This window comes from Meles meles, chromosome 6, assembly GCF_922984935.1.
Source record: "Meles meles chromosome 6, mMelMel3.1 paternal haplotype, whole genome shotgun sequence".
Lineage (NCBI taxonomy): Eukaryota > Metazoa > Chordata > Mammalia > Carnivora > Mustelidae > Meles > Meles meles.
The window spans coordinates 67,166,781-67,192,145 of NC_060071.1; the positions used below are offsets into that span (position 1 = coordinate 67,166,781).

Consider the following 25,365-nt stretch of genomic DNA (forward strand, 5'->3'; position numbering starts at 1 on the left):
TTCATTCTGCTTTCCTGAGATGAACACCCTGAAAGAAGAGGGACAATGAGCGCTATGCTCAGTTCTCCTGCTCAGCCTAAGACTGGAAGGAAAACCAGGAGCCTGTGTCTGATGACAGACCCCAGTAACTTCATACTCTGTACAGCAGTTATACTTCATAGCTCAGAAGATACCTTCCCACACTCACACCCCACTCTACAGTGGGGGCCACAGGCTCGGAGAAGTTGACCAATGTGCCCTAGAGAAAGTACATGGCAGAGCTATTATTTGAATCTCATCTTTGACTTCCTGACCAGGCCTCTTTGCACCGTGCTTGCTGCCTGTCCAATAAATGCTTGAATCTCTTTAAAGTACTTCTATGTACATCGCCTTTCTCACAATCCATGGAGTATACAAGGAAGATATCTCTATTTTACAAATAGAACCAAGATACTCAAATAATTAAGGCACTGGATGTAGTTGCCGGGGTAGGGGTCTCAACCCCTAGACTGTAGTTATATACCAGACTTAGATAATACAAAGTCAGTGACACACAAAATCTGAAACACAAAGCCATGATCCTCACAGGGGAGCAGCAGAGTGCTATCCTTCCTAACCTAAGCAGTTGTTTTCATTAATCAGCATTCCCACAGAAAGGGCAAAGAGTCTTCCCTCCCCACCTTTCAGGACAGGTTTAAAGTAAATCTGCTGCTCTTTGCTGCTGCTTGAGATCTTCTGAGGTCCTACAAAAACATCTTTGGGAATGACAGCATTCAACTTTATACCCGTATGTAGCCGTGGGGCAGCTGAGTTAGTGACAATGAGGGGAATATTCCAGGAGTTTCCTAATGATATTAATGACCTCAGGAGTGGAGAGGTGCCAGGCCCAGCTGCTGCAGCATCTGGTTAGTGAAGATTCACAGACTTCATCTCTTCCCTCCCAGGACCCACCTCTTCCAGAGGGAGGGTAAGAGAGAGAGAAGTGGGACATGTGAGATTTCCTGAGATCATGTTAAAGAATTCAGATAGCAGGAGGACAGATTCCCCACCCTCCCCCCCTGCAATAGAATGTGGTAGCAGCTAGTGGGGTGCTTCAGATCTAGGAGTTTTCATTTCTTGGTTAACTGCCTCAGCCACCCTGATCCTTTAAACTGTGGAGACTAGTCTGATCTGAAACAAAAGTGAAAAGCCTCTTGATGGAAAGCAGTTTCAGAACTGCATGGAACCCATTAGATGCAATAACAGCCTCCCAAAGGTCTGCCCCAACACTCTCAGGTTCAAACCCCCTCTCAGACTACAGCTCAGCAGGGCTGGGTGGGATTCCCTTCACCTGACACCCAGCCGGAGTACCTAGCCACTGCCTGAAACCTTCTCTCTTCCATTGGAGAAATGTGCTCTGGTCTCTAGTGTAACTTCTTTTGCAAGTCCCTGAGAGGAAGTGGTCCAGGTCAAAATGTAGAGGAACCCCATTGTCATCTGCAGAGCTTATGCTCACCTTCCATGATGGAGATGTGAACAGCTCTTCTGCGGGTCCTGGGGACACTGCTCAGCCTTGGGCCATGGGTTATGGAGGGACAGCTGCGGCTGGGAACCATCCCTGCTCTGAGGTTAAAGAAAAAGAGAACTTTGTTAATTCAGTGCACAGACAGATGTGGTCAGGACACAGAGTTGAGAAGTAGCTGCTAGAATTGTCTGGCTCTGTTAAGTTTTATTTATTTGTTTGAAAAGGGTCTTTAATACCTGCTTTTTGCCTTTAGTTCCCGATCCCAATCAGACACTGCTTTAGATTTGTCTGCCACCTCACATGCCAGACCCACCTGCTTTAGTGCAGGAGTGGTACCACTGGTCTCTGGGCAGGTTGGTCAGGGAGTAGAGCCCCAACATAAGCAGTACTACAGAAAATATGCCTGAAAACATATGGCGGCCTCTCTGACTTCTGACAGAGACTGCTAGTGGCAAGGGTGTGCCATGTGAAGGTGGTAGTAATGCTCCCATTCCCAGAGATCAGGTTGCTTGGTGAACCCTAGCTATCTTGGCCAGTCATATTCTTTTTGCCTCTTACTAGGTTTAGGAAATATACATGATGTACAGTTACACATAATACAAGGATCTCAAAACTATTTTCGATCTAGTGTGATAGGGCTATGGGGCTATCCCTGGCTTTCAGAAATGGACTGATTCTAAAACTAAGGAAATCTTGCACTTTTGGACATGTCCTCCATGGTCTATGACCACCCTCAGGATTTGGGAGGACAGTAGAAAAGTACCCAGGATATGGTACTGGGTACAACGCCATCCCTTAAGTTCCCTCAAGGCCCAGAGATACCGGGGACAGACTGTTCCCCATGCCTTTAGCTGAGATGGATCTCTTCACCTCCCTGCCGTGTTATCCTTCCCTTTTTGGAGCTTCTGGGATCTGAGCTGGAACTGGTTTTGGGGGAAGTCTGTGGCAGCCTACCTGTGTATTTCTGGTGGCTCCCGTTTGATCTTCGCACTTGACTCCATTACTTCCTTTGCAACTCGGCCACTATAAATAGTATAATAAAACAAGCAGCAAGGGATGAGACAGTGTTCTCGCACGGGGCTCCTGTCTAAGGCTTCAGATACTTTTGATGAACTGGGAGATGGCTTCTGGCCTAGCCCTTCCCAATGTTTAGGTCACTGAGAAAGGCTTAAGTTCTAAGATGTCCTGACAGCTTATCTTAGAGAGCTCTCTATCTTGAGTCTTTGGGATTTCCCATGGTCCAGCATGTTCCAGAGATATTGCCAAAAAAAAAAAAAAAAGAGAAATCTTTAGACAGACATGAAAAGAATCACTGCTACAGTTCTTATTTCACTGCTGTTCGGAGGGCAGAAGAAGATACATATTTAAAGCCTCCAGACAAACTGTGGCAGGGAAGGAAAGAAATAGTCAGAAGGACAGGAGATAGGAGAACTGGATGGAAACCTTGGGGTTTTCTGGAGGTTCCCAGTTTCTTTGTTCTCAAGGATAAGGACCACTGAGCCACTGTTCTCCAAAGGGTCTGAAAATAGGTCCATAACAGTTACTTACTGTCACTATTTACCTGTATCGGAACCGGCTCCCTTTAAAGAATAAATTGCTGCTGGACACTGTGCGGACTTGGCTTGACTTCTCCAGCCTGCAGCAAGGCAAAGTCCAGTGTGACAGATGGCCTGCAACTGCCTCACAGGCTAAGGCAGCACATTCCCAGCTCCTTCCAGAGGCTACTTAAGGAAACTCTTAAGGAAAAGGCCCTTCACAGCCCAGCTTGTCTCTGACTCTCCTTTAGGACCTGAGAGCTTCCCAAGAGTGCTTTATGGGGTTCACCAGGGAGATTGAGACTAAATGTTAGGGATGGTGGTCTGGGGGAATAATAGAATGCCGTTCATCAAACTTTGGGCCACTTGTTAGCAGTGTAACCTGGAGCAAATTTCTTTCCTTTCTTGGCTTTGGTCTTCTTATCTATAAAACGATGGACCTGGGACTGTTTGACCTCAGGAGTCCCTTCCAGTCCTTGTATTTGATGATATATGTTCATTTCTGGGTAATTGTGAGTTGAGAAGAAAGTATGGGCTGCCCTTCCTATTTCATCCCCCTCCTGGAGAGTCATAAAGTATGTTCTATTAAAGACTCTGAACTACATTAGCTTTAATATAAGTTTCATCAGTTATTTGGACTTGTAAATTATTTGGACAGTAAGCTTATTAACATCACTTTCAAGGCTGTTGTACACAGTTAATGTGGAGGATCTGGAAGGCTGTGGGCACTGTCAGATACCCTCTTAGGTGACTTCTCTGATCCCAAATGGCCCTCTCACACGTAGAAAAAAGCTGGGCAGAACCACCTAGAGTGAAGCCCACCAAGACCTAACTCAGCTTATAAGCCCTGAGGTGCCTGGAGTGCTGATCTGTACGGGAACCGATCTGGGTCTGAAGCCTCTGCCATGAGCAGGTAGTCAGTATTTAGGGAGCTATCCCCCAAATCCATGAATAGCAGTTCCTGGGAGATACCATCCCCACCCGTCTCAGGGTTCTGTGAGGCTTCAAGTCTCCTTGTCTTGCCCAAGCATGTCCTTGAGTTTGACCTCCCTTCAAAGCATGAGGTCAACGGCAGGGCCAGGGATCCGCACGTGAAAGGTGCTCAGGGTGATGCCAGAGTGGCTGCTGCTAAGACTTGGCACAATTGGGGAGCTGACCCAGGCTAGAGGCTTTTAACACTTAATAAAGAACATTAAGTAATCAGTGGAAAGATGAAAAACAGCCTGTTTCCAGTGAGGGTATTGGCAGGACTAGTTGGATGGGGGGATTTATTCATGGAAAGACTCAGAAACTGAGTTTGGTCACAGGTACAGGAGCACAGTTCTGTTCCCATGACACAAATAGAAAAAGGTCTTCAGAAATAGTACAGACATCTTTTCTTGGCTTTACTTGGACAGCTAGGGACTGAACAGGAGGGAAATTTGACCATGCAAAAGTCTTTTCTGAGTGTCTTCTTCATGAGATGAAAGATGCCCACTCAGGTTATAATTCAGGCTGCCTATTCATCTCATCCCTGATTCTGGTATCAAGTGTACAGAGATTATCAAGCAATTCGGAAAGCCTGCCCAAGAAACAGCTCTGGGAGGCACCCGGGTGGTTCAGTGGGTTAAGCCTCTGCCTTCAGCTCAGGTCATGATCTCAGGGTCCTGGGATCGAGCCCCGCATCGGGCTCTCTGCTCAACAGGGAGCCTGCTTCCCCTTCTCTCTCTCTGCCTGCTGCTCTGCCTACTTGTGATCTCTCTCTCTCTTCAAATAAATAATTAAAAAAAAAAAAAAAAAGAAAGAAAGAAAGAAAGAAAGCTCTGGGTCTGTGGCCATAGAAGGGAAAAGGCCAGTTCTGCCAGCCAGCATCCCATAGCAGCCAGCATGCTGCAGAGTCTTTTCACTGGGAAGGAGAATGGTATCCCTCCAGCTCAGAGTAGTTCTGCTCTCTTCAGGATCCTTGAGGTTACTGGAGGGAGAACTATGGCCTGTCAGAGGCAGAATATACCACAGACTTTGTCTTAACGTTGTCCTGATTAAGATACAGTTTATTAAAGTATAAATCATTACATTTTCTATTTTTAAAACCAGACCAAGGGTTTTAGTAAAACATACTTTATCTGGCATCACCCCAGTTTCTTGATGGGCTGTTTCTTTGTTCCCTAATGCATTTATAACCACTTTCTTAATCAAAACAGCACAGAAGCCTCATATACTTTACAAATCCTGTGGTAATGAGAATTCTTGCCTTTGGCCCAAAGCTGGCTTTTCAGTAACAGACAAGTCCTTGCTCCCCTTCCTGCTACACGGCTCAGGTTCCTGGGCACTTGGTCTGTTATTGGCAGTACCTCTGGCAGTGACGCACCAGGAAGGCCTGGCATCAGCCCCAGCTCAGCACCAGGCCGGCCGATGGGGAGCAAGCCCCAGAGTCTTTCCAAGGTTTAGAGACATTTCTGGCCTGCCCTGCACCTGCTCCTTCCTGGAGCTGTCATATTCTGGGCCTCCTATGGCTCTGAATGGCTCTACATGGCTAGCGTGATTCAAATCAGGTACCCAGGGGCTTTTTTAGGCCCAAGGCTTGCCCTGAAAAGACCCCCAAGTGCTTTGCACTGGGAGCTGTCCAAGGACATCACAAGGTAGACCCCTTGGACATCTCTGCTGGAAACACATTCCTAGACCTCAACTCTGTCCCTCCGAGGAGTACAGACATCCAGAAAGGGGTCTGCGTTTTATAGGGAAGCCCAGCCAAGTCCTCTTATGTCTCCTTTCTCAGTGTTTCTCAAACTTTCCTGCTCATCGTTAATCTAAAAGTAACTTTTATGACTCTGCCTCTGATAAAGATAGTCCTTGTCACATGTGTCCACTCACTTGTAGAAGGCTTGGTTCTCGATTCCACATTTCCAGAGGTGCTTACAGGCTTCTGGAGTTGGAGCAAAATATGTGAGAATAATTTTCTTTTCCTACAAAAAATCCCACATAGAAACAGCTGAGTGTGGATGGAGAAGTGAAGGGTAAAATAGGCCAGGACGTTGACCCCTGGACTGTCTAAGCCTACACAGGACTGCAGGAAGAGATTTCAGATTGGGAAGGGGCTGCTTGGCAGCTGGCAGGTTGGAAGAGAAGGCCTTCAGGACCCACTGGGGCAGAGCTCAATTCAGTGAGTAAGTGCACCCCTGGCAGGTCCAGTACAGTAAGCATCAGCTGGCACAAACTGAAGCAAGACAGCTCTCCCTAGGGAAAGTGCTACTTTCATCTGGAATTTTTTTACTTCTTTTTGAAAGTTCATTATCTACTTGGAATTTTCATAGAAAAGCAAAAGAATCTTGCGTTGTCTGCATTTCCTGGAGGTATGGAACCTCTGGATGTCACCAGCATCCCTGAAGAATGCCCTGGGCTTCAGGGCCTAGCCATTTCTTCATCCCTCACCATGAGGTCTTGGCTTACCATTTGGGTGGCTTAGTTCTACCTGGATACACCATTTTGGTTCAGTCCTGGCTTTCACGAACCATTCAGTGACCCAGCCCTCCCTTAAGAGAAAGAAGCCAGCACTCACCTCTTTCTGACTTACGTATAGATAGAAAGTCTTTCCTTCAAATTTCAGTTTGGTCACCTCGTTCCTACAAGCACAAAGAGAGCACCTGTCACCTTGTTGTGGCTGCTTGTTCACAGCTAAGTCTTGTAGATGCACAGCCCACCCTGACTGGAAGGGGCTCCAGGCACAGACACAATTTTAGCCAAAATTAGAACTGAAACAAGACAGCAGCGCAGGGGCCTTAGAGAACAGTTGCTGAAACAGTTCAATCCACAGTTTTCTGGTCAATCACACTATAGTAATAGGGTGATAGGAGGATTTCGGGCTCATCAACAGTGGCTGTAAAAGGGAAACGTTTGCATGGGAAGTGAGTCTAGCTTGAGTGGTCCCGGGCCATTTCAGGATTTGGTTCATAATAACAGGTGCATTATCTGGATGGGACTGTCAAATGTAAGATGCCACAGGTAGCTGATGAGGCCAAAGTTCAAGATACAGCGAATAATGAAAAACAACGCAACCAGGTTCTGAGGGAGTTGAGTCTTTCAGGTGACTGTGCCACTGGATGGAAAATGCAGTTTAATGCAAACAAATGTCAAACGATCTCAGGGAGGGGGCGGGGCAACATACCAAAGAGAGAGAACAGATTACATGGAACAGTCATGCAGCGTACTGACCAGGAAAGGGGCTTAGGGGTTTTTGTAGAAAAATCCTTGAAGCCACCAGCCCAGTGAATGGCTGCAGTAAAAGAGGCAAACAGGATACTGGGGTACGTCACCCGCGGGACAGACACAAATCAGAAGAAGTGACATGGTTACTGTACATGGCACAGCTTAGACCTCACCTTCACATACTGCTCTCAGCCTTGGTTACATTTACAAAATGGAAAAATGACCGGGGTATTGGTGGATGTCCCTGAGAGCCAGAGTAGGCTGAGTAGGCCTCAGCATCGGTTGACCACTCCTTACTTCTCTTCCATTTGCCTGACACAGCTACCCTTTGGATCCTAAGGCCCTTCCATCTCACCAGGGGCGGAGTCCTTATTTTGGTACCCAACTGGGGCCCCCAAGGAGGTCAGACCATGCCTATCTGTGCCTCTACTTGACTTTCTTCCCCTTGGCAATTTCTAGGGAGATTTTCTCAATATCCTAGGAAGTAGCAGAAAGGTAGTGAGAACCATGTACCTAATTTACTACTGGCCAAAATTCAGGAGACAGAGGAAAGACACTTGTTTCCTAGAAATCATGGCTGGGTCAGGATGAGAGCTCATAATTTCTGACTTCCAGTTCTGAGTTAATCCAAGCACGCGGTATTCCTTGAGTCCCCAATCAGTGTCTCTCATACAAATTCAGAATACAGTAAATATTAGTTAATATGTAAACAAATACACTGATCATCCAGGCTTCAACAAGCAAGATAGGAAAGTAAGGAGCATTCTTTTGGAAGTGAGGATAGGTTTACATCTATTTTTTTAAAATTAAGACAGTGAAAAAGGGACTTCCTGAAGAAGTGGAATGTGAGAGAAGACAGAGAATGAAAAGTGTTGGGGAGAATCAGGTGAGCATCAGGATTTCTGGATGGGGAAGAATACTTTGTACTGCAGGGCCCTGTAACAGGTGTGTCCTACTTTTTTCTAGCTACACATGCCCTCTACCAGGGACCTCACAGCTACCCTGGTTGGAGTATGGGACAGGATCTGGGTCCTCTAAGCAGTAGCAGACCATCCAACTATATCCAGGAAGCAAGTGCTCCTCACTGGAAGATCCGTGGCCTGACCCTACTCATTATCTTTTTCTGAAAAGTATTTTGTTGGAAAAGAGACCCCAAACCCTCACTATTATCATTCAGAGAGCACAGTGAGTGGGCCAACTTCAGAAGGCCTAGCAAGCAAAGCGCTGTTTTGGGGCATGTCCTGGTTACTCAGTGTGGCAACCTGCCTTGTGAAGTGGCCGTTTTCCTGGGGGATGGGTCCTGGCTGGTTGTGTCGGGGAGGGGGGCAGTCTCATTAGCACCCCGGTTGATGCTCCTATTGCCAGTCTGCACAAGAGCAGCAGGGTTGGAAAGGTGGTGTTTATCCACAAGCTCAGTCAGGGAGCTGAAGAGGACACAAGAAGAGAGATGCCCTGCAGCACCCCCGGCAGAAAGCTCGCCAGGAAACAGCTTTGTCCTCAGATTCCCCATCAGCTCTTCTGGAGAAGGCAAAGGAACCAAGACAGGAGCAAGCTTTCCCAGCTGAGCTCTGTTGGGCAAGGTAAGCCATTTGTCCAAGCCCAGGGGAGGAGTTGGCCAGCTTAGACTTGGCAGTCTAAGGCCAAAAAGGTACAGAAATCACAGGGCCTTTAGTGGAATATACACTGTGTTCTGATGAGGCTGAAAGATGTTTGCAGGCCAGAAAAAGGAGCTCCAGGAGAGCCAAAATTCCATCAATAAGGCAATCTGTGCTGCATCAGCTCCCAGAACCATCTAGAACAGACCCCAAACTGATAGGGTAGAGAGGAAGCAGTTCAGATTAGCTTCAGCTGAGGGAGTGGCTCTTGCGGCTAGAAGTGGGAGTGGGAGGAGGGAGAGGGGGAAATAGGGGATGTGACTCCTGGGGCCTGAAGACACCTGAGCCCTAAAAAAGGATAGGAGACCGAACAGCATCTATGTGTGTACAGACAGTGCCCACAGTGGGGGTCAACCTGAGGAGGGGGTTTTGCCAAAGCTGCAGCATAACTTCTATCTGCCCCAAGGGTGAGCCCCTCTTTCCTTAGGCCAGTGGGTAAGGGAATAAGCAGTCATGTTCATGCTTCAGTGGGGTATTGTCCCAAGGACACAGCTCTCATAGGATCTCTGCTTCTTTAACGTTGGCTCCAGCCCCAGGTCTCTCACCTTGCCCCGAAATCAACCCTCTACATTCTTTCTCTCTCTGGAGAGGCTGTTGGCTCTCAGGAACACCTCTTTGGAAGAACCGGATTCCTAGGAAGAGACCACTACCTTGATCAGTTATCATTATGGATGCAAGGCTTTGAGGGCGCTCAGAACCATAACTGCCCAATCACAGACAAAGGACATGGGAACCATAGCCCTCCCCAACTGGTGATGTATAAAAAGCCCGTTTTGGAAATGAAAACACTCACCATTTAATGAAGTGGACCCTCTTGTTTCCTTGCAGAACAACAAACCCAAAAGGAGTGAAGGCCAGAAATGCAGCATTTCCTGACACGTCCTGCAACACAGAAGGACTTCTCATCAGGGTGATGCAGGCATAGAAGTGAAAGGGTGAGAAACGCAGCTGTTCATTGGTGACACAGGGTTAATATGTGGCAGTAGGTCACAGGGCAAAGAGCATTTGGAGGTAACAGGCAAGCTATTTACCTTCCCCAAGCCCCAGGGCCCTTAGCTATAAGTTGTAACCAATCTTAGAAGGCTGTTGTGAACATCCAGAGAAAATGGCACACCCTCCCACATTGCTGGTGGGTCACTTCAGGAAGCAGTTTGGAAGTTCTTCAAGTTGTTAAATATAGTTATTACATGACCCAGCATTGCATTGCCAGGTACCCAAGAAAACGGAAAACACGTGTTCACACAGAAATTTGTACGTGAGTGTTCATAGCAGGATTATTCATAACAGCCAAAGAGTGGGAATAATCCAAATGTGCATCGGCTGACAAATAAATACAGTGCGGTACATCCGTACAGTGGGCTGTTACTCAGCAGTAAAACGGCAGGAGCAGTGACACATGCTATCACTTGGATGAACCCCAAAACCATTCATTATGCTAAGTGAGAAGCCAGTTACAGAAGATCACGTGCTGTATGATTCCATGTATACGGAATGTCCAGAATAGGTAAATCCATAGAGACGAAAGATTACTGGTTGCCAGGGCTGTGGGGAAGGGGAGATGGGGAGTGACAGCTAAGAGATGCAGAACTCTATTACTAAGACTACTGAATTTCACACTTTAAAAGGATGAATTTTATGATATGTGAATTACACCTCAAAAAAGCTGCTATCAGAGAGAAAGAGAGAATGAATGGCAGTTGTTATTATAATGGCCCTACACACCGTAGCTGCAGAAAATGTAAGAAGCAACCAGCTAAGTGGAATAGCCACCATCAGTTTTATGGTGCCTGAACCATCAAAGAGGCCTCCTGGCCACTGGTCACTATTAGTTTGTCAATACCAGGCTTGAGGTTCTGCTGAGAAAACCCAGGAGGGGGTACAGCAGAAGCTGTAGGTCATGGCTCCCTCACGTGGGAAAATGACCTCCCTGAGAGCCAGGCTGGGGTAGGGCACAGAAAGTAGGTTGCCCGATTGTGCTCTCATAGGGGCCTCAGGTGAAAGACTGTTCTCTTAGGGTGTATGTTCAAGTGGCCAGAAAATTATCCCAGGATGCTGGTCAAATGTACATGTAGGCCATTGTCTGAGCCGTAGCTTACATGGTGCTGTGGGGTCAGGCATCTGGTGTGAGGCATTCAAGTGGGGGTTCTGGCTCTCAGGCTCTTCTAGTCTCTTCCACTTGCAGGGTTTGCCTTCCTGGCACACATCTTCAGCCTGATTAGGTCTAAGAAGAACAACAGTGGGGCCATTGCTGGGCCTTGTGAGCCTTGCCTCAAGGAGAAAATGCAGTTTTTTAAAACTACCTCTTAGAGTCAGGGTTACAGGTGTGAGCTTCTGGGCCTAGTGAATGAACTATATGTTTTGCAAACAATTCCAATTAATCTATTGCTTTTATTGTCCTTTCCTTAGGGTCTTTCGTGATTCTGACACTTGGCCACAAGCACTGTGTCCTTCAAACCAGGGGCAGTAGCAAAAAGCTGTTTAAAAATAACCTAAATGGAGATACTGTGAAGCTGTGGGGCTGATTTTCCTCCTGCCTGTCATCAGTGCTTAGTGGTGGTTATTAATACCTGAGTGCCAGCGCCGCACAAAGGCATGGTCCCTGGCAGCGGCACCAGTGCTAACCGAGCAGCCTGGCCTCTGGGAGTGGGAAGAATGCCTGGCAGACATGGGTGAGGGAGGGCAGCCTGCTTTGGATGGAGGGTGGACACTGGGAGGCCTTCTGCTCACAGTGCAGGCAGGACCCAAGGAAGTCCAGAAACTGCACATTCAGAAAGTGACTTGAGGGTGGAAACCTTACCTTATTTGTACTCACAGAACAGGCCTGCAGGAAATGTTTATCTGATGAATGTGTAAGACAATGAGGTGGGCCAGAGGGGCCAGGGGGAGTACAAATGAACAAAAACAAGAGGGGAAGGCATCTTACAGTGTTCTGAGAGGAAGGCCTAGAAAGAACAGGTAGAAGGATGGAAAGGAAGGGTCAGTCAGCAGAAGATTGTGGGTGGCTAGAAATTATGGGTAAAAAGTAGGGAAGGGGAGCAGTGGAGTGGGCAGGGGGGCAGGGAAGGGCTTCTGTCTGCTTCTTGCACTACTGACCTCCGTGGGGAACAGCAGGACAAAAGAGTGCCTGCACTGTGACCATAGTGTCATGGGCCCCGTGTGGACCACTCAGGCCCATGCTCTGACTTTACCACTCATTGTCCGTGTGACCTCAGCTAGGTCCCATGCTTTCTCTGTGTTTCAGACTCCTTGTTGCAAAATTAGGGTTGATAATACTATGTACCTCTCAGATTGTGCTTAGCAGACTCCCAGGACATGCTAGTGGTTGTGTTAATATGAGTCTACTGAGCTTAATACAAAATATTTTTTTTTTTTTTTTTTTTAAAAAGCCGGTGTTTGGGGCACCTCGGTGGCTCAGTTGTTAAGCATCTGCCTTTGGCTTAGGTCATGATCCCAGGGTCCTGGGATTGAGCCCCACATGGGGTTCCCTGCTTCTCCTTCCCTCTGCTTGTGTTCCTTCTCTCGCTGTGTCTGTCAAATAAATAAATAAAATCTAAAATAAAATAAAAACTGTAGTGTTTACTATTTTTCCTGATGTTGACATTTAAATATTGCTAGTTAGGAAATGAGGGTGTGGGACGTTGGGGTAGAAAGGGAGAAGTCAGTCATTGTTAGGGTCCCGTGGAGAAGGGAGATTTGGGCTCAAAGTGAAGTGGGCAAAAGGGGAAGGAGACGGAGGCTGTGACAGAGGTCTGTGAGTCGTTCCAGTGACAAGATGCCTCTGGCCACAGCACAGGGAAGAGCAGGTCCTCCTACAAGCTGGGCAGCACTGGCTGGGCTGTCTGTTGGCACTGTCATCTGCACTGTCCAGACACCTCAGGGCTGGCCTCTGGGTGAAGGCAGGTGTTGGAGTTAAGGGGGAACAGCTTCTCCGGACCAGACTAGACTGGCTGATTTGAAACAGGACGCAAACTGGGAATAAACCCCAATTAGATACCACATCATTCCAATAAGTAATAGTAGCACCTTGAGCAATCCCAGTTCAGTTTGTCACATGAAGAGATACTTTCTCCAAACTGTTTCCAATGCAACAGTTGTGGATGAAGGCTCCTGCAAAGCCTGGCACCTGGGAGTCCACAGGGGTGAGGGCAGCTGGAATGTTTGCCCCTTGTCTCCGGCAAGTGAGGAGCAGGACTTGTATTGACAGTGAGAAGCCTCACATCTGCACCAGCATGAAACCTAACAGGCAGCCATGCTGACACCTTCTCCAGAACCTTCCCGGTTTCTTCCATCTAACATGTCATTCTCATGTGAGCCTGCCCTTGGGATTTGTGTGCAAAAGGACAAGTTATATGACAAAAAGAGAAATGAGGATGAGGAGAGAAGTGATACGGAAAGTGGTAACCTGTGCTTGAGATCTTCCATTCTATTAAGCTGAAAGTGGTCTTTCCTCTCCGTGCCCTTCCCATCCTGACGAGATCAGTACCCACAAGACTGAGCATTAATGGATCTGAGAGGTGGAATAAAAAACTCAAGTCTTAGCGGCCACACGGCATATATTACCAACCCCACTCTGCATCAGATAATGGTCTAAAGTATTTAGTTCACTTCTACAGTTGTGCGGTACAAGATCTGTTTTCAATTCTTCATCCTTGTGGAAAGAGCTCATTCTTGGTTTAGGATGGTAACCCTGCTTCTTCTTTGCTCTGTGACTTACTTAACTTCTCTGAACCTCAGTTTCTTCATTTGTCAAATGAGGACCATAAGATATACTTAAAGAAATACTACTTCTATGTGATTTTAGGGTGATGACCTAAATGATTTATTGCCAAGACATGGCCAATCGTGTTGTTCCTTGGAGGGGGGCTGGATTTGCACAGAGTACTTCATATGTTCATGTAGAAACCACCATCAAACTCGACTGCATCAGTTTGACATCATCAAAGGTCCACCTTAAGATGATCACTCTGCCCAGAAAAAGATTTTTGGAAGTCACAGCACTGACTGGTTCTGAGAAGTAGGGACATCTGGCCACCATTGCCCAGTCCCCACGGGTTCCACCTCTGGATAAAATGAAGTACACTGCTGTGTGCTGTCGCCTCAGAGGACACCCTGGGTATGCCAGAGTCAGAATCCGGGTATTCTTTCAAGATAACCACTCCCCTCTCTGGAGCATGACTTCAACTAATTCGGTATGGGTGGATGAAACCTCTGTTTTCAAAAACCTTAGGGAAGGGGTGCTTGGGTGGCTCGGTTAAGCATCCGACTCTTGATTTCGGCTTAGGTCATGACCTCAGGGACATGGAGATTGGGCCCTGCGACAGGCCCAGTGCTCAGTGGGGAGCCTCCTTGGGATTCTCTCTGCCTCTGGCCCTCCCTCTGGTCACATGCATGCTCTCTCTCCCTATCCAAAATAAATAAATAAATCTTTAAAAAAAAAAGACTTTAGGGAAGATTACACATGCTCTTCCACATGCTTATGCCCATCCCTGAAAGCTCATAGCTAGGAACCTTTACATTAAAGTCAATCATGAAAATCACCCAGTTTCAATATACTTAAATATGGTTACAAGAAAGTAGAGTGGCAGTTAACTGTAAGAGCCTTGGTGTCACCCCCTTAAAGATCAGAAATTGAAATCTTGGCACATACTTGCCATCTAAGTGGCTTTAGTCAAGTTCTTCATCTCAACAGTAAACCTACCACTCTCCCCACAGTGCAGCCCGGAGGGGCCCACCTGGGGATGAGGGCGAGTCATCACTGATCCTTCTTTTTTTTTTTTTTTTTTTTTTTTAATTGCTGATCCTTGTTCTGTTTCTCTGAGGTCAGGGGCAACTTGTCAAGATGGCAAAGGGGGTTTATTTAGAAAGGAGCATAGGTGGCTGATTATGAAAGGTCAGAGGAATGACAATTTTATTTGTGTGTTTCTCTAACCTAGATCTTCTGAAATCAGTTTTCTCCTGTATAGAACAGACATAAAGCCACTGAGTGAACTTACATTAAATTTTTCTGATGATTTCAGTGGTGCTATCAGTTCTCTGTATCAGAATTCATAGTGAGTCATCCTTTGTTCCTAAATAAATGCCATCTCCCCAGAAGAAAGACTAGAAATGGTAACTGAAAACGTACAGCATTGAGACCCAGGCAAGACCGGGTTTGAGTCCCTTACCAGTAACTCTGGACATGTTAGTTGGTCTCTCAGAGACTCAGTGTCTTTTAGATTTTACTTATTTGAGAGAGAGAGATCACAAGCAGGGGAGTAGGTAGAGGGAGACGCAGACTCCTTGCTAAGCTGGTGAAGAAACCTGGGATCATGACCTCATCCAAAGGCAGACGCTTAACCACCTGAGCCACCTGTGTACCCAGGGTTGGTGTTCTTATCTCAAAATGAGGACAAGAACATGTTCTTGGCAGTGTTCTAAAGATTAAATGAGATAGTGAGTGTAAGTGCCTGGCATGTGCAAGCTCTCAATAAATGGCACTTTCATGACTCATCATAGGGCTGGGTACAGGATGGGTACCTGTGATGGGTCTGACCACTCCATAAACCTCAGCAGGGCAGGAGTAGGACCAACAACCAGTCCCCGGGCCCCCTGGAAGGAACAAGATGGTAGCTCCTGAGGTTGGAGAGGTGTCAGAGTTGGGAAGTAGATGCAGCACTGGGCCAGTGGTTCGCTTCCAGCAGCTGTAGGCTTTGGAGATGGGGGCTGAGGGGTGATGCCGAGAGTTCAGGAGAGCAAGTTCAGAGCCTGGGTGTTCTTGTAACCCAGCCAGCTGCTGGAGCCCTCTGGCTGTCCCACCCAGAGTTGGTAGGATCTCTTCCTCATCCCAGGGCCAGACAAGGACACTCTGGGCAGAGAGAAACCATCAGTGTGGACAAGAACAACAGCAGCTTCTTAATCAGTCCAGGAGAACAGAGCTCAGCTGAAGTGTTGTTCTGCTCTCATTTAATTATCAAAACGATTCCTCTTCTTCTGTCCTCCCTAGGGCTGCATGTCCCAGATTCCCCGGGCCCAGTAATTGCCTCTCTGTTAATAGAAATCATCGGTATTTATTACACCGAGTGCTCCAGCTTATTTCAGCTCTCCTTGTAGCAACATTAAGGCGAGTGCTTGGGAGCATATCACCAAAGTAACCCTACAATGGCAAGAGTAAATGCTTCTGAACTGTCCTTGCTCAGGAGGACCAAGGAAACCACGATCTGGAGCTCGATGAGATGAGCTGAGGGGCCATATGTGGGGTCTGCAGCAGAGCCCTGACTCTGGGGGAGCAAGAAGTACAGGGCCTGGGAACAAGGGACTGGAAGAACAGAAGATGACCGCTCCCACCTTCTCCCTAGAGGGAGTCTCCTGGGGGATTCTGTTCTTTACAGATACATAGCAGTAGGGAGTGGCTTGAGTTCAAATTCTTGGTCTACTACTCAGGGCCTTGTAAACTGTGGCCTCCCAGAGCTTTAATCTTCCTACCTATAAAACTGGAAGAGTAAAATCCACCTCTCAGGGCTGGCATGAGGATTAAATGAGAAAATAATGCAAAAGGATTCCAGTGGGCCTGCTGCCATAGAATGCATGCCACAAATTTGTCTTCTCTCCTTCCTTTTAGGAGTTGATGCTATGGGGATGAAATGATGAGGTACTGGGCCTCACACAGTGCCTGGTATGAATAGGGGGTTCCTTTCTGCAGCCTCTTCAGCCTCTGTGTCCAATAATGGACAAACTCATCAAGGATGGGCCTGGGCCAGGAGCCTTACAGCCTCAGGTTCATGTGGATCTGGGCTAGACACCAGGCTGGCTGCCCCTGTAGCTTCCAGATCCACACAGGCAACAGTGGAGAATCCTTACCCACCTCCACTCAGTTGTGCTCAGGTTCACGGTCCACCATCTGGCTTGGAGGTGACCCGGCACCTTAGGATAAAGATCGCTATCTCTAGGCAGCTGTGTCTTTTAAGGTCCTGAAGTGACTCAGCCGTTCGTGGAGCACAGTCACTGAGTACCTTCTGTGTACTTTCACACAGATGAGGAAAGCAAGACTCAGGCCTACAAAGGCCTCAGAAAGCCGGAGATCAGAGCTGAAGATAGGCCAGCTGACTCTGAAGCTCTTTTCAGTCCTATGTAGTCTCCCTGTGGATAGTATCTGAGCAATTCATGGTTAGATCTGTCTGTCATGCAAGGGCATTTGCTAATTCATTTGTAAATAACCATACATTAGTTTTTTGTTTTTGGTTTTGTTTTGGATTTTTTTGGTACTAACAGGCATGAATATATTTTCTGACAGTGCTGGCCCCCAAGAACGCAAGGGTTATCTGGCAGTGGGTTGTGCTGGTGGATAGGGAACTGTGTGGGGTGGGAAAGGCGACCAGGGTTGCTGAGTGCCAGAATGTTCTCGAAGTTCATATTTGAAGTTTCAGCATCAAATCCTATGCAAGAGCAAATAACTATCACCTCACCAAGAAGCCAAGGGAAATGCAACTCTGCCCCTACATTACTGTGTTCCTTGCTTTCTACTGTCTTTTTTTTTTTTTTTTTAAGATTTACTTATTTATTTGAGGAGGGGGCAGAGAGAGAGGGAGAGAACCTCAACATACTCCTTGCTGAGCATGGAGCCTGAGACAGGGCTCAATCCCATGACCCTGAGATCACAACCTGAGCCGAAATCAAGAGTTGATCACTTAACTGTGCCACCGAGGTGCCCCTCTATTCTGTTCTTTTAATTTTTGTTGGAAACTTATGGTGTCCCCTCATTAGGAAGAAAAAAGGTCAGTGTCCTCTCGTTCCCATATGATACTGGCTCCCTCAGATCAGATTGAGAATCAGCTTTACTGGCGGTACTGGTTTCCAGTAGTAGAAAGAGAGAGGCAAAAGCTGGAGAAACTGCGGCAGAGACCAGGAGTGTGAAAGCAACTGAGATGTGGAGGTGAAGTGGAGGAACACAGCCACAGAGAGGGGAAGAAGTCATGTGTCTCCACTGCTGTCCACAGTGACTGTGGCTGCTTGAGCTCTTCTCCAAAATGCCAGACACACGCGAGCAATTACAGAGGTTTCTCTGGGCAGAGCCTCCCCGCCTGGTTCCTGTCTCACCCTCCCTGGCGCATAATGGAATTAAATGCCACTGGGCTGCAGTTCCTCTCAGTGTCTTAACGCTGCTGCAGTCAATAAAACCCATTCTTGGAAAGAAACGAGATTACAGATTACAGGTCAGGGAAGGGTGGGCAGTCCCGGGGTGGCCTCTGATCGTTCCCTGTGGGGGGCCTTCCCCATTCCTCGCTTGGTTTCTACGAAATTACCTACTGCTGCCAAAGTGGGGCCTGGCTTTGGGTTTCTTATTTAGATTGACTTGGCCTCAGACCCTCTGAGGTTGATGTGCCACCACAAAATTATGCAGCGTGGAAGCCAGAAGGTTTTTCTCTGGCCTCTGTCACCGAAAGAGCCGGCTCTCTTAACATACTGAAGGTGGAAGGCATAGGCATGTGCTCCTTCCCCGCCTGTCACCCTTTGGAGAAGGCAAGGTCAGTGCAGTCTCCCGACTACGGCCGTTTTACCTTACACGGGTGAGGGTCCACTCCATAGGTCTCCAACGTCTGTGCTTTTCTTAAAAAGTTCAACTCTGATATTGCTGGTGTTTGACCACTGAAACAAAGAAAATGAGATGATTTCAGGGTTTCCTGTTCTCATAGACTCCCCTGAGGTAAACTCCCCATGAAGAAGCTTTCAGGGGCTGGCTCAGTCAGTTAAGTGTCTGACTCTTGATTTCAGCTCAGGTCATGAGCTTGTGAGATCAAGCCCTGTGTTGGGCTCAGTGCTCAGCGAGGAGTCTGCCTGAAAGATTCTTGGCCTCTGCCCCTACCTACCGAGCTCACTCAGGCTTTTTTCCTTTTAAAAATAAATAAATAAATAAATAAATGCTTATTTATTTATTTATTTCAGGGTAAGTCTTACACTCCTGTTTTTCCATTGAGTGTGCTCCCTGCCCTATTCAGGACTAACTTCCGAGACTCCTGTCTAGGGTAAAAAAACTCAGATGTCTTCAGACCGAGGCTGACTACATAATGAATGCCGTGGGCCGAGTGCAGACAGGAAGGAGTGGTGGGGACTGTGGCAGACTAGAGAGGGCTACCTCACTGAAGGAGGGCAGCTGCTCCTCAGCTCCAAGACTAGTCCTGTGGGAATGCAAGGCCCAGAGCTACTAGAGGTTAAAATCATTGCTTTTAAAAGGGAAGTCAGAGATACTGATTTTTTATGTGCTATTTCACAATTTCAAGTACTATGGGAGCAAACAAAACACACTTGTACGCTGGCTGCAGGCCATGGGTTTCTTGTCTGTGATCTGATCTCAACTGAAATACATAGGAAGAGCCTCTATATCTTGCTGGTGCTGCCACCCCTTTTCCTTTACCAAAAGGGAACATGGGAATGGAGGGTGAAGAGACAGCAGGAGACAATGCTGAGCTCCCCAGACGCCACAGTAGCTCTGTTTGTCCACAGGGTGATGACTATGAAAAGAAAACAATCAGGAAAAGGAAGAAAGCAGCCCTAGTGCCAAGCCATCTGAGAGGGCCTTTAGCATCATTCCCTTCAGAGCTGCCTGGAATCTGGTGCTTTCCTGAGCCCTACATAGAACCAATGGCAGTGTCCCCTCAGTGCCATCAGGGTCCAGAGCCCTTGTGAAGCAGACGTACTCCTCTGGATATTGGGCCAGTTTCACTGCAAGGAGGGGCAGGTTTGTCAAGTCAACAATTCTGATGGCTGGTGGGCAGGACTGAAAGTTGCTGATTTCTAAGGTCATTATTTGTCCCAAGTCATACAGTAGTGTAGGAAGACAAGGCAGAGCAGGAAGAAGCAGGCCAGATTCCCGCTAGTGTCCCTTTGGAGAGATATCAATCAGCACATTTCTGTGCCAGCCTCCATGCTGCTTTCTGTAAAATCTACCAAGAAATAAAGTGCACAGTCTGGGCCCTCCAGGAACTGAGGTTAGAGCTGGAGGAAGGAAATAAGACACATTTTTACATAAGGAAGATGAGGCCAACCTGCACAAGCAGGCACTATGTTGAGTACTGATTTCTACACCAGCAGACCTGTGGCATGAAGAAGGTGTTTGGGAAATGTCTGTGTGGCAGCCAAAAGGCTGGACCCCGGAGGCAGCTGAGCACCACTGCCCCTTCCAGGGAGCTTCCTCATTCCCATTCTGGAAGCTGGGGGGTCTTATGGGCTTCATTCATTCCAGGAGTTGGCCCAAGCCTCCAGGGCCCTCAAAGTGGCCATCATTTCCTGGGGGATCCCCTGTCTCCTACTAGGTTTCTGGATGACTGTCCCCACTGCTCTGACATCAAAAACCCTCCTGTCAGTGCCTAGCACATCCATGATCTCTGCTTTGAATGAACCGTGAACGGTCCATGTGTATTCCGACCTTTACCACAAGGGGCCGCTATTTCCCTAACAGAGTGATGGGAGGCGCCGGCCTGCTCAAGAAAGGCCGCCAGCCCTGGGACAGGTATGAGGAGTCGCTAGGATTCCACCTCTGAAAGGTGTCTCCATTCTTCTGGGAGAGTGGGAGCCAGTGCAATATTAACTTGAAGCTTAATATTAACATTAAAAATATCTACCCCGCCCTTGGGCATTAACCTGCCCCAGGAAGGTGGTTAAGCAGACATTCAATACAATTTTTAAAAATTGTAACATACTAATATGATGGCATGTCTTGTTTTACAGCAGTGCATTGTATATAGCCTTTTTCTCCATAGTTTATCAGTTTGGGGTATATGTGCTCCAGCATACCACACAAAGTGGAGTGCTTACACAATACTGGTTTAAAAAAAAAAAAAATTAGGGCACCTGGGTGGCTCAGTTGGTTGGGCAACTGCTTTTGGCTCAGGTCATGATTCTGGGATCCTGGAATCAAGTCCCACATCAGGCTCCTCGCTCAGTGGGGAGCCTGAGCCTGCTTCTCCCTCTCCCACTGCCTATCATTCCCCCTGTTGTGCACACTCACTCACTCTCTGTCAAATAAATAAAATCTTAAAAAAATTTTTTTAATAGTTTTTATTTTTTTAAAGATTTATTTATTTTAGACAGAGTGCAGGTGTGAGGGGGGAGGGGCAGAAGGAGAGAGGGAGAGAAGCAGACTCCCTGCTGCAGGTGGAGCCCAACATGGGGCTTGATCTCATGACCCTGAGGTCATGACCTGAGCTCAAATCAAGAGTGGAACACTTAACCTACTGAGCCACCCAGGCTCTATTGTGGTGCTGGTGGTGGTGGTGGTGTTTTAAATCAATCTGTGTAGAAAATCCTATATATATGGATGAAATACATTAATACTATTTAAGGGAATGGCATATTCTGGGCAAACTAAGAATCTTCTGTGTAGGGCTGTGGGTTGAGTGAGGCAATACTGAAGACACAGCCCCTGAACCGCATGCTCTCAGGGTACTCCCAGCATATATCAACCAGGCCAGCCCTGTGCAGTACCGTCCACTGACCCAGAAGCCACCTGTCATGCTGCCACAGACTGAAGGTAGAGGCTTGCCCATTTTCACATGCCTCCTCTCATCTATTTTCTCTTCTGTGTTTTTCTTTTCCTTTTCCCTGGCCCATGCTTCTTCCCTCTCTCTCTTCATTTATTTTAGTGAAGCAGATCCCTTTCAGAGGCCAATCCCGCTCTGCTTTCCTTGTACTATAATGACCATGTTGCCCTCAAGCCTCAACCTGTACTACAGGGCTTGGGCTCGTGCTGTCAGTGGAATACTGAAACAGCACATCCCAGAGTCAGGAGGACTGGGTATGTGGGAGCGGAGGCTGCAACACAGGACTTGTGTGTCCAGGCTTTGTGTCTTTGTGTCAGGAGCCTGAATGAGTGTCACCTACCTGAGTTCTGTCTTGTGAATCTCGGCAATCTTCCTTTCCAGCTTCTCTGAATGTTTTGGGAAGAACTGGAACTTGGAGCTGTAGCCTTCAGGGTGTTTCCCTGGGTCATAATCCCCAATCTCCGCTTGCAAAAGAAAAGCAGAGTAAAAACAGTTGTGGAGATAGGTAAATCATCACTGGTAAACAACAAGAAATTAACACACAGAGCAAAAGGCAAAGCACACACCAAATTTCTAAGGAACAATGGGTCTTGAGCACGGAGGTGGGGCAGGCAGAGGAGAGGGCAGGCCCTCAGAGGCATGCCTACCTTTGTTTGCCCAGGTGTGCACTGGGGGTTGCTGTCAAGCCTAAGCTAGAGACACTAGAGCCAGTCCTGTGTTCTGTGGTCACCACAAGTAAATACCCAATAAAAGAGCAGAAGGACGTATCCCGGTCTTTATCCATTCAGCCTGGAGAAAAGGGCCTGGGATCAGTGCTCTTTGTGGCAGTGCGGGAAATAGCTTGATTAGGAAGATAACCAGGGGCCCGAGCCAGATTTGAAGTCTAAGCATCAGCTTTGAGGATTTTAGCAGGGACACACTGCTGAATGAGCCATGACCCAAACTCAGAACTCAACTCTCAGTTGAAATTGAATCTAATCAAGTGAATACATTTGAGTAAATATTCTTTCAGAGCTGACCGGTGGCAGGCCCCTTGGAGAGAACCTCAGAGTGGGAAGACTGGTTAAAACTGGCCATTGAGTTCTGGAGCACCAGGTTTCCTAGTTTTCTGCAAGGGGCAGGGCTTTCTCCACCCGTTTAGAAAGATAGAGTTCATACCTAAAGCTACTGGGATCTCAGATCAGTGAGCTCTGCGGAGGGGAGGGTGCTAAGCCCATGGTGCTGCTCCCTATAAAGCCAGTCAGAACCCAGCCCTCTGCACAGGACGTGCTCCACAGGCAACATCATGCCTATGTTAGGAGAAAGTATGGTAAAAAGTGCCAGCTGCTTTGTGGTTATCTTTGCCCCTTCCTTAGTGAGAACCACAACCAGGGCCCATGAGATAGGTCGAGGGAGGAGTAAATATTAAGAGGAAAACGTGTCCTCCTCTCACAGCTGAATATTGTACTTGTGCACAAATCTACTCATTGTGCCTTCCAAATCACTTGGGAATTTCTATCTTTCAGCAAGAGACTAAAAGCTTGCCTGGGCCTATAATCCAGAGTGACCTTGGACCACGGAGTCATTTATGATTTTATTTAGAAAGCTCCAAGTGGAAAATATCAATATTGGACATCAACTGTTTTTTCAAAGGAAAAAAAAAAAAAAGGAAAAATTCAATGTGGTTGTTAGGGTAAATCCGGTGGAAAGACTGGAGTTTAAAAATCTCACTTAGGACCAACTTTTTTAAAAATGAAGGGGGCCTCTTTGAATAGCTTAGAGTTGGCAGGGACCTTCTAGACTTGCTGTTTAGGTGCTTTTTAAAAACAGGAGTCTCAGAAGTCAAAGTTACAATGATGTGTGGACCTTTACATTCTTAATGCAGCTATGATACTGTTCTTAACAGAAGAGCTGTAGTTTCTTATTGGCAAGCATTTTTCAGGTTCTCTTTGCAAAGCAGCTTCCTGGCATTCACAGATTGCCAATTAAAAGTTCAGATTCCTTGACGGAAACTGAGTTTAGTGCTGCGGTCCTGAGCAATCTAGTGACAGTTTCAGGCCTAAGGACTAACATGAGTCTTGGAAGTGGCACTTAGGAGCGCCTGCACTTCTCAAAAGGAGAAGGCATCACATACATGAAGTGTGCACACATTTCCAGCTGTTTTGCAAAACAAAACAAAACAAAACAAAACACCGGTTGGCATCAGCTGATACAGATTCAACTCTGCCTTACTAGGATGCTAGGAAATGTGTCTGTTATTTGTAAACATTCCAACTTTGACCACTCTGAATGGAAAGGTCTCTGAAAGGGACACCAGAATTCCAAGACAGTTCAGACCTTCGAGATATGCACGAAAGGCTAGGAAAAAATGTATCCAGATGACTCTCCAGAGTCTCAGTAACTCTACCAACCAAGGGTGATGGAAACCCCAGACAGAGTCCCAGTGATCCGAAGGTGCTGACAGAAAGACCTGAGGCACAGTATAGGGTTGAGTGGTTGGAGCTTTCTGGACCAGGGAGTCCAGACAAAGCCCTCCCACTCAGACTCTGCTTCAGGTTAGATACTGTTTATTACCAAGAAGTAGTCATCTGTGGAAACTGAAATAATCAGTACTTAGCATGAAAAGCAAATTCATCTTGTCAAAAGTCATTACCTTGAAGGATGTAAGCTGCTAACAAGGCAGCGTCTGATGTTTTACAGAGGAGGCGGCCATGGTAGAGATCCCTTTTGATCTGTAGGAAGACTAAGTACCTGGAGAGAAAACAGAGGCTGAACTAGAAAGGATTTCTCGATGGCTTTAAAGACATAAGGATTGAATATGAGCCTATCAAAATTCTCGTCAGGGTGCTTTTTTACTACATTAAAATAAACTTAAAATATACCACAGAACAAATGTATTTTCCATTTTCCTGAAGACTTTTAAGTACTTTGTCCCGAACTGATTTGGGGCTCAATTCAAAACGGTTTCCTTCACTAGCTCAAGACAGAATTGGTGCTTTCTGGCAAAAGCACTGGGGTGCCTGGGTGGCTCAGTGGGTTAGAGCTTCTGCCTTCGGCTCGAGTCATGATCCCAGGGTCCTAGGATTGAGCCCCACATTGGGCTCTCTGCTCCGCGGAAAGCCTGCTTCCTCCTCTCTCTCTGCCTACTTGTGATCGCTGTCTGTCAAATGAATAAATAAAATATCAAAAAAAAAAAAAAAAAAAAAACACTGTGCCCCACCCCAGTGCTGGGTTTTGGAAGGAGCCAGCCCTGGCCCCTTCAGTGCTGAAAAAGAAACCTATGTCAGCAGAGAGGGGCCAACTGGGCCTCTCTCTGTCATGGATTCTGGCGGATGTTTCTTCCTAAGAAGCAGAACAGCGGGTGAAGGAACCAGCCCAAGGAGGAGTTCCGCCTCAGCCTGCCAAGACACCCTGCCCAAGTGTGGCAGGGCCTTCAGTTATTGGCAGAGCTCAACCGGACCTCTCAGAATCTAAAAAGGTGTAAAAAGGGGCACCCGTGAAGGAAGCAAAGAAACTTGTGGCTAGCGTTTCTTCCAACAGAGAAAGCTCTCACCTGAGATGGAAGCAGGACAAGAGTAACAGCTAATAGTAGCTGATACGTATTGAGCACTTCCGATCTGCCTGTGCAGGGGTTATGCACTTTACGTGCACTGTCTCATCTCATTCTCACCTAAGACTTTGAAAAAAGGTACTATCATCCCCCTGTTCTTAAAATATTTAATTCCAGTATAACATACAGTTTGTATTATTCCCCCTCTTTTAAGATAAGGGCACTGAGGGCTAAGTGATTTTTCTCACGGGCACACAACTGGGAAGTGGCAGAGGCAGGATTTGAATTCAGGACTCTGAGACTCCCTTTGGTTGGCTCTTAGTCACTATGCTGTATGGCCCTCCTTGCATTATAACTTCTTCCAAGTTCCACAAGGAGTTGGGTGGGCCCTGTCAGAGTGGAATGGGATTGTTGGCTCTATTTTGAAATGTCTTTACAAGGAGGAGGTCTCTGATGTCAAAACATTACA

General features: G+C 47.1%; 1 protein-coding gene and 1 long non-coding RNA gene across 5 annotated transcripts in view; one reads left to right on the plus strand and one right to left on the minus strand.

Annotated features, from left to right (window-relative positions):
* The window catches only part of FRMD5 (FERM domain containing 5), a 320,051-nt gene that overhangs the window by 8,470 nt on the left and 286,216 nt on the right, over positions 1–25,365 (minus strand). For 3 of the 4 annotated variants that reach the window (XM_046008041.1, XM_046008043.1, XM_046008039.1), the window contains exons 5-13: positions 24,000–24,097; positions 21,708–21,831; positions 18,389–18,476; positions 9,649–9,737; positions 6,554–6,617; positions 5,869–5,960; positions 3,045–3,119; positions 2,438–2,506; positions 1,475–1,581 (exon numbers count right to left, since the gene is read on the minus strand). In XM_046008041.1, the coding sequence (XP_045863997.1) occupies positions 1,475–1,581; positions 2,438–2,506; positions 3,045–3,119; positions 5,869–5,960; positions 6,554–6,617; positions 9,649–9,737; positions 18,389–18,476; positions 21,708–21,831; positions 24,000–24,097 (806 nt within the window). Of the gene's footprint in view, positions 1–1,474; positions 1,582–2,437; positions 2,507–3,044; positions 3,120–5,868; positions 5,961–6,553; positions 6,618–7,206; positions 7,294–9,648; positions 9,738–18,388; positions 18,477–21,707; positions 21,832–23,999; positions 24,098–25,365 lie in introns of all 4 variants that reach the window. The other variant, XM_046008040.1, reaches the window with a different exon arrangement.
* Positions 9,660–12,231, plus strand: LOC123943754. Its single transcript, XR_006818666.1, has 2 exons — positions 9,660–9,790; positions 11,262–12,231. It is a non-coding gene; the product is annotated as an uncharacterized LOC123943754 (long non-coding RNA).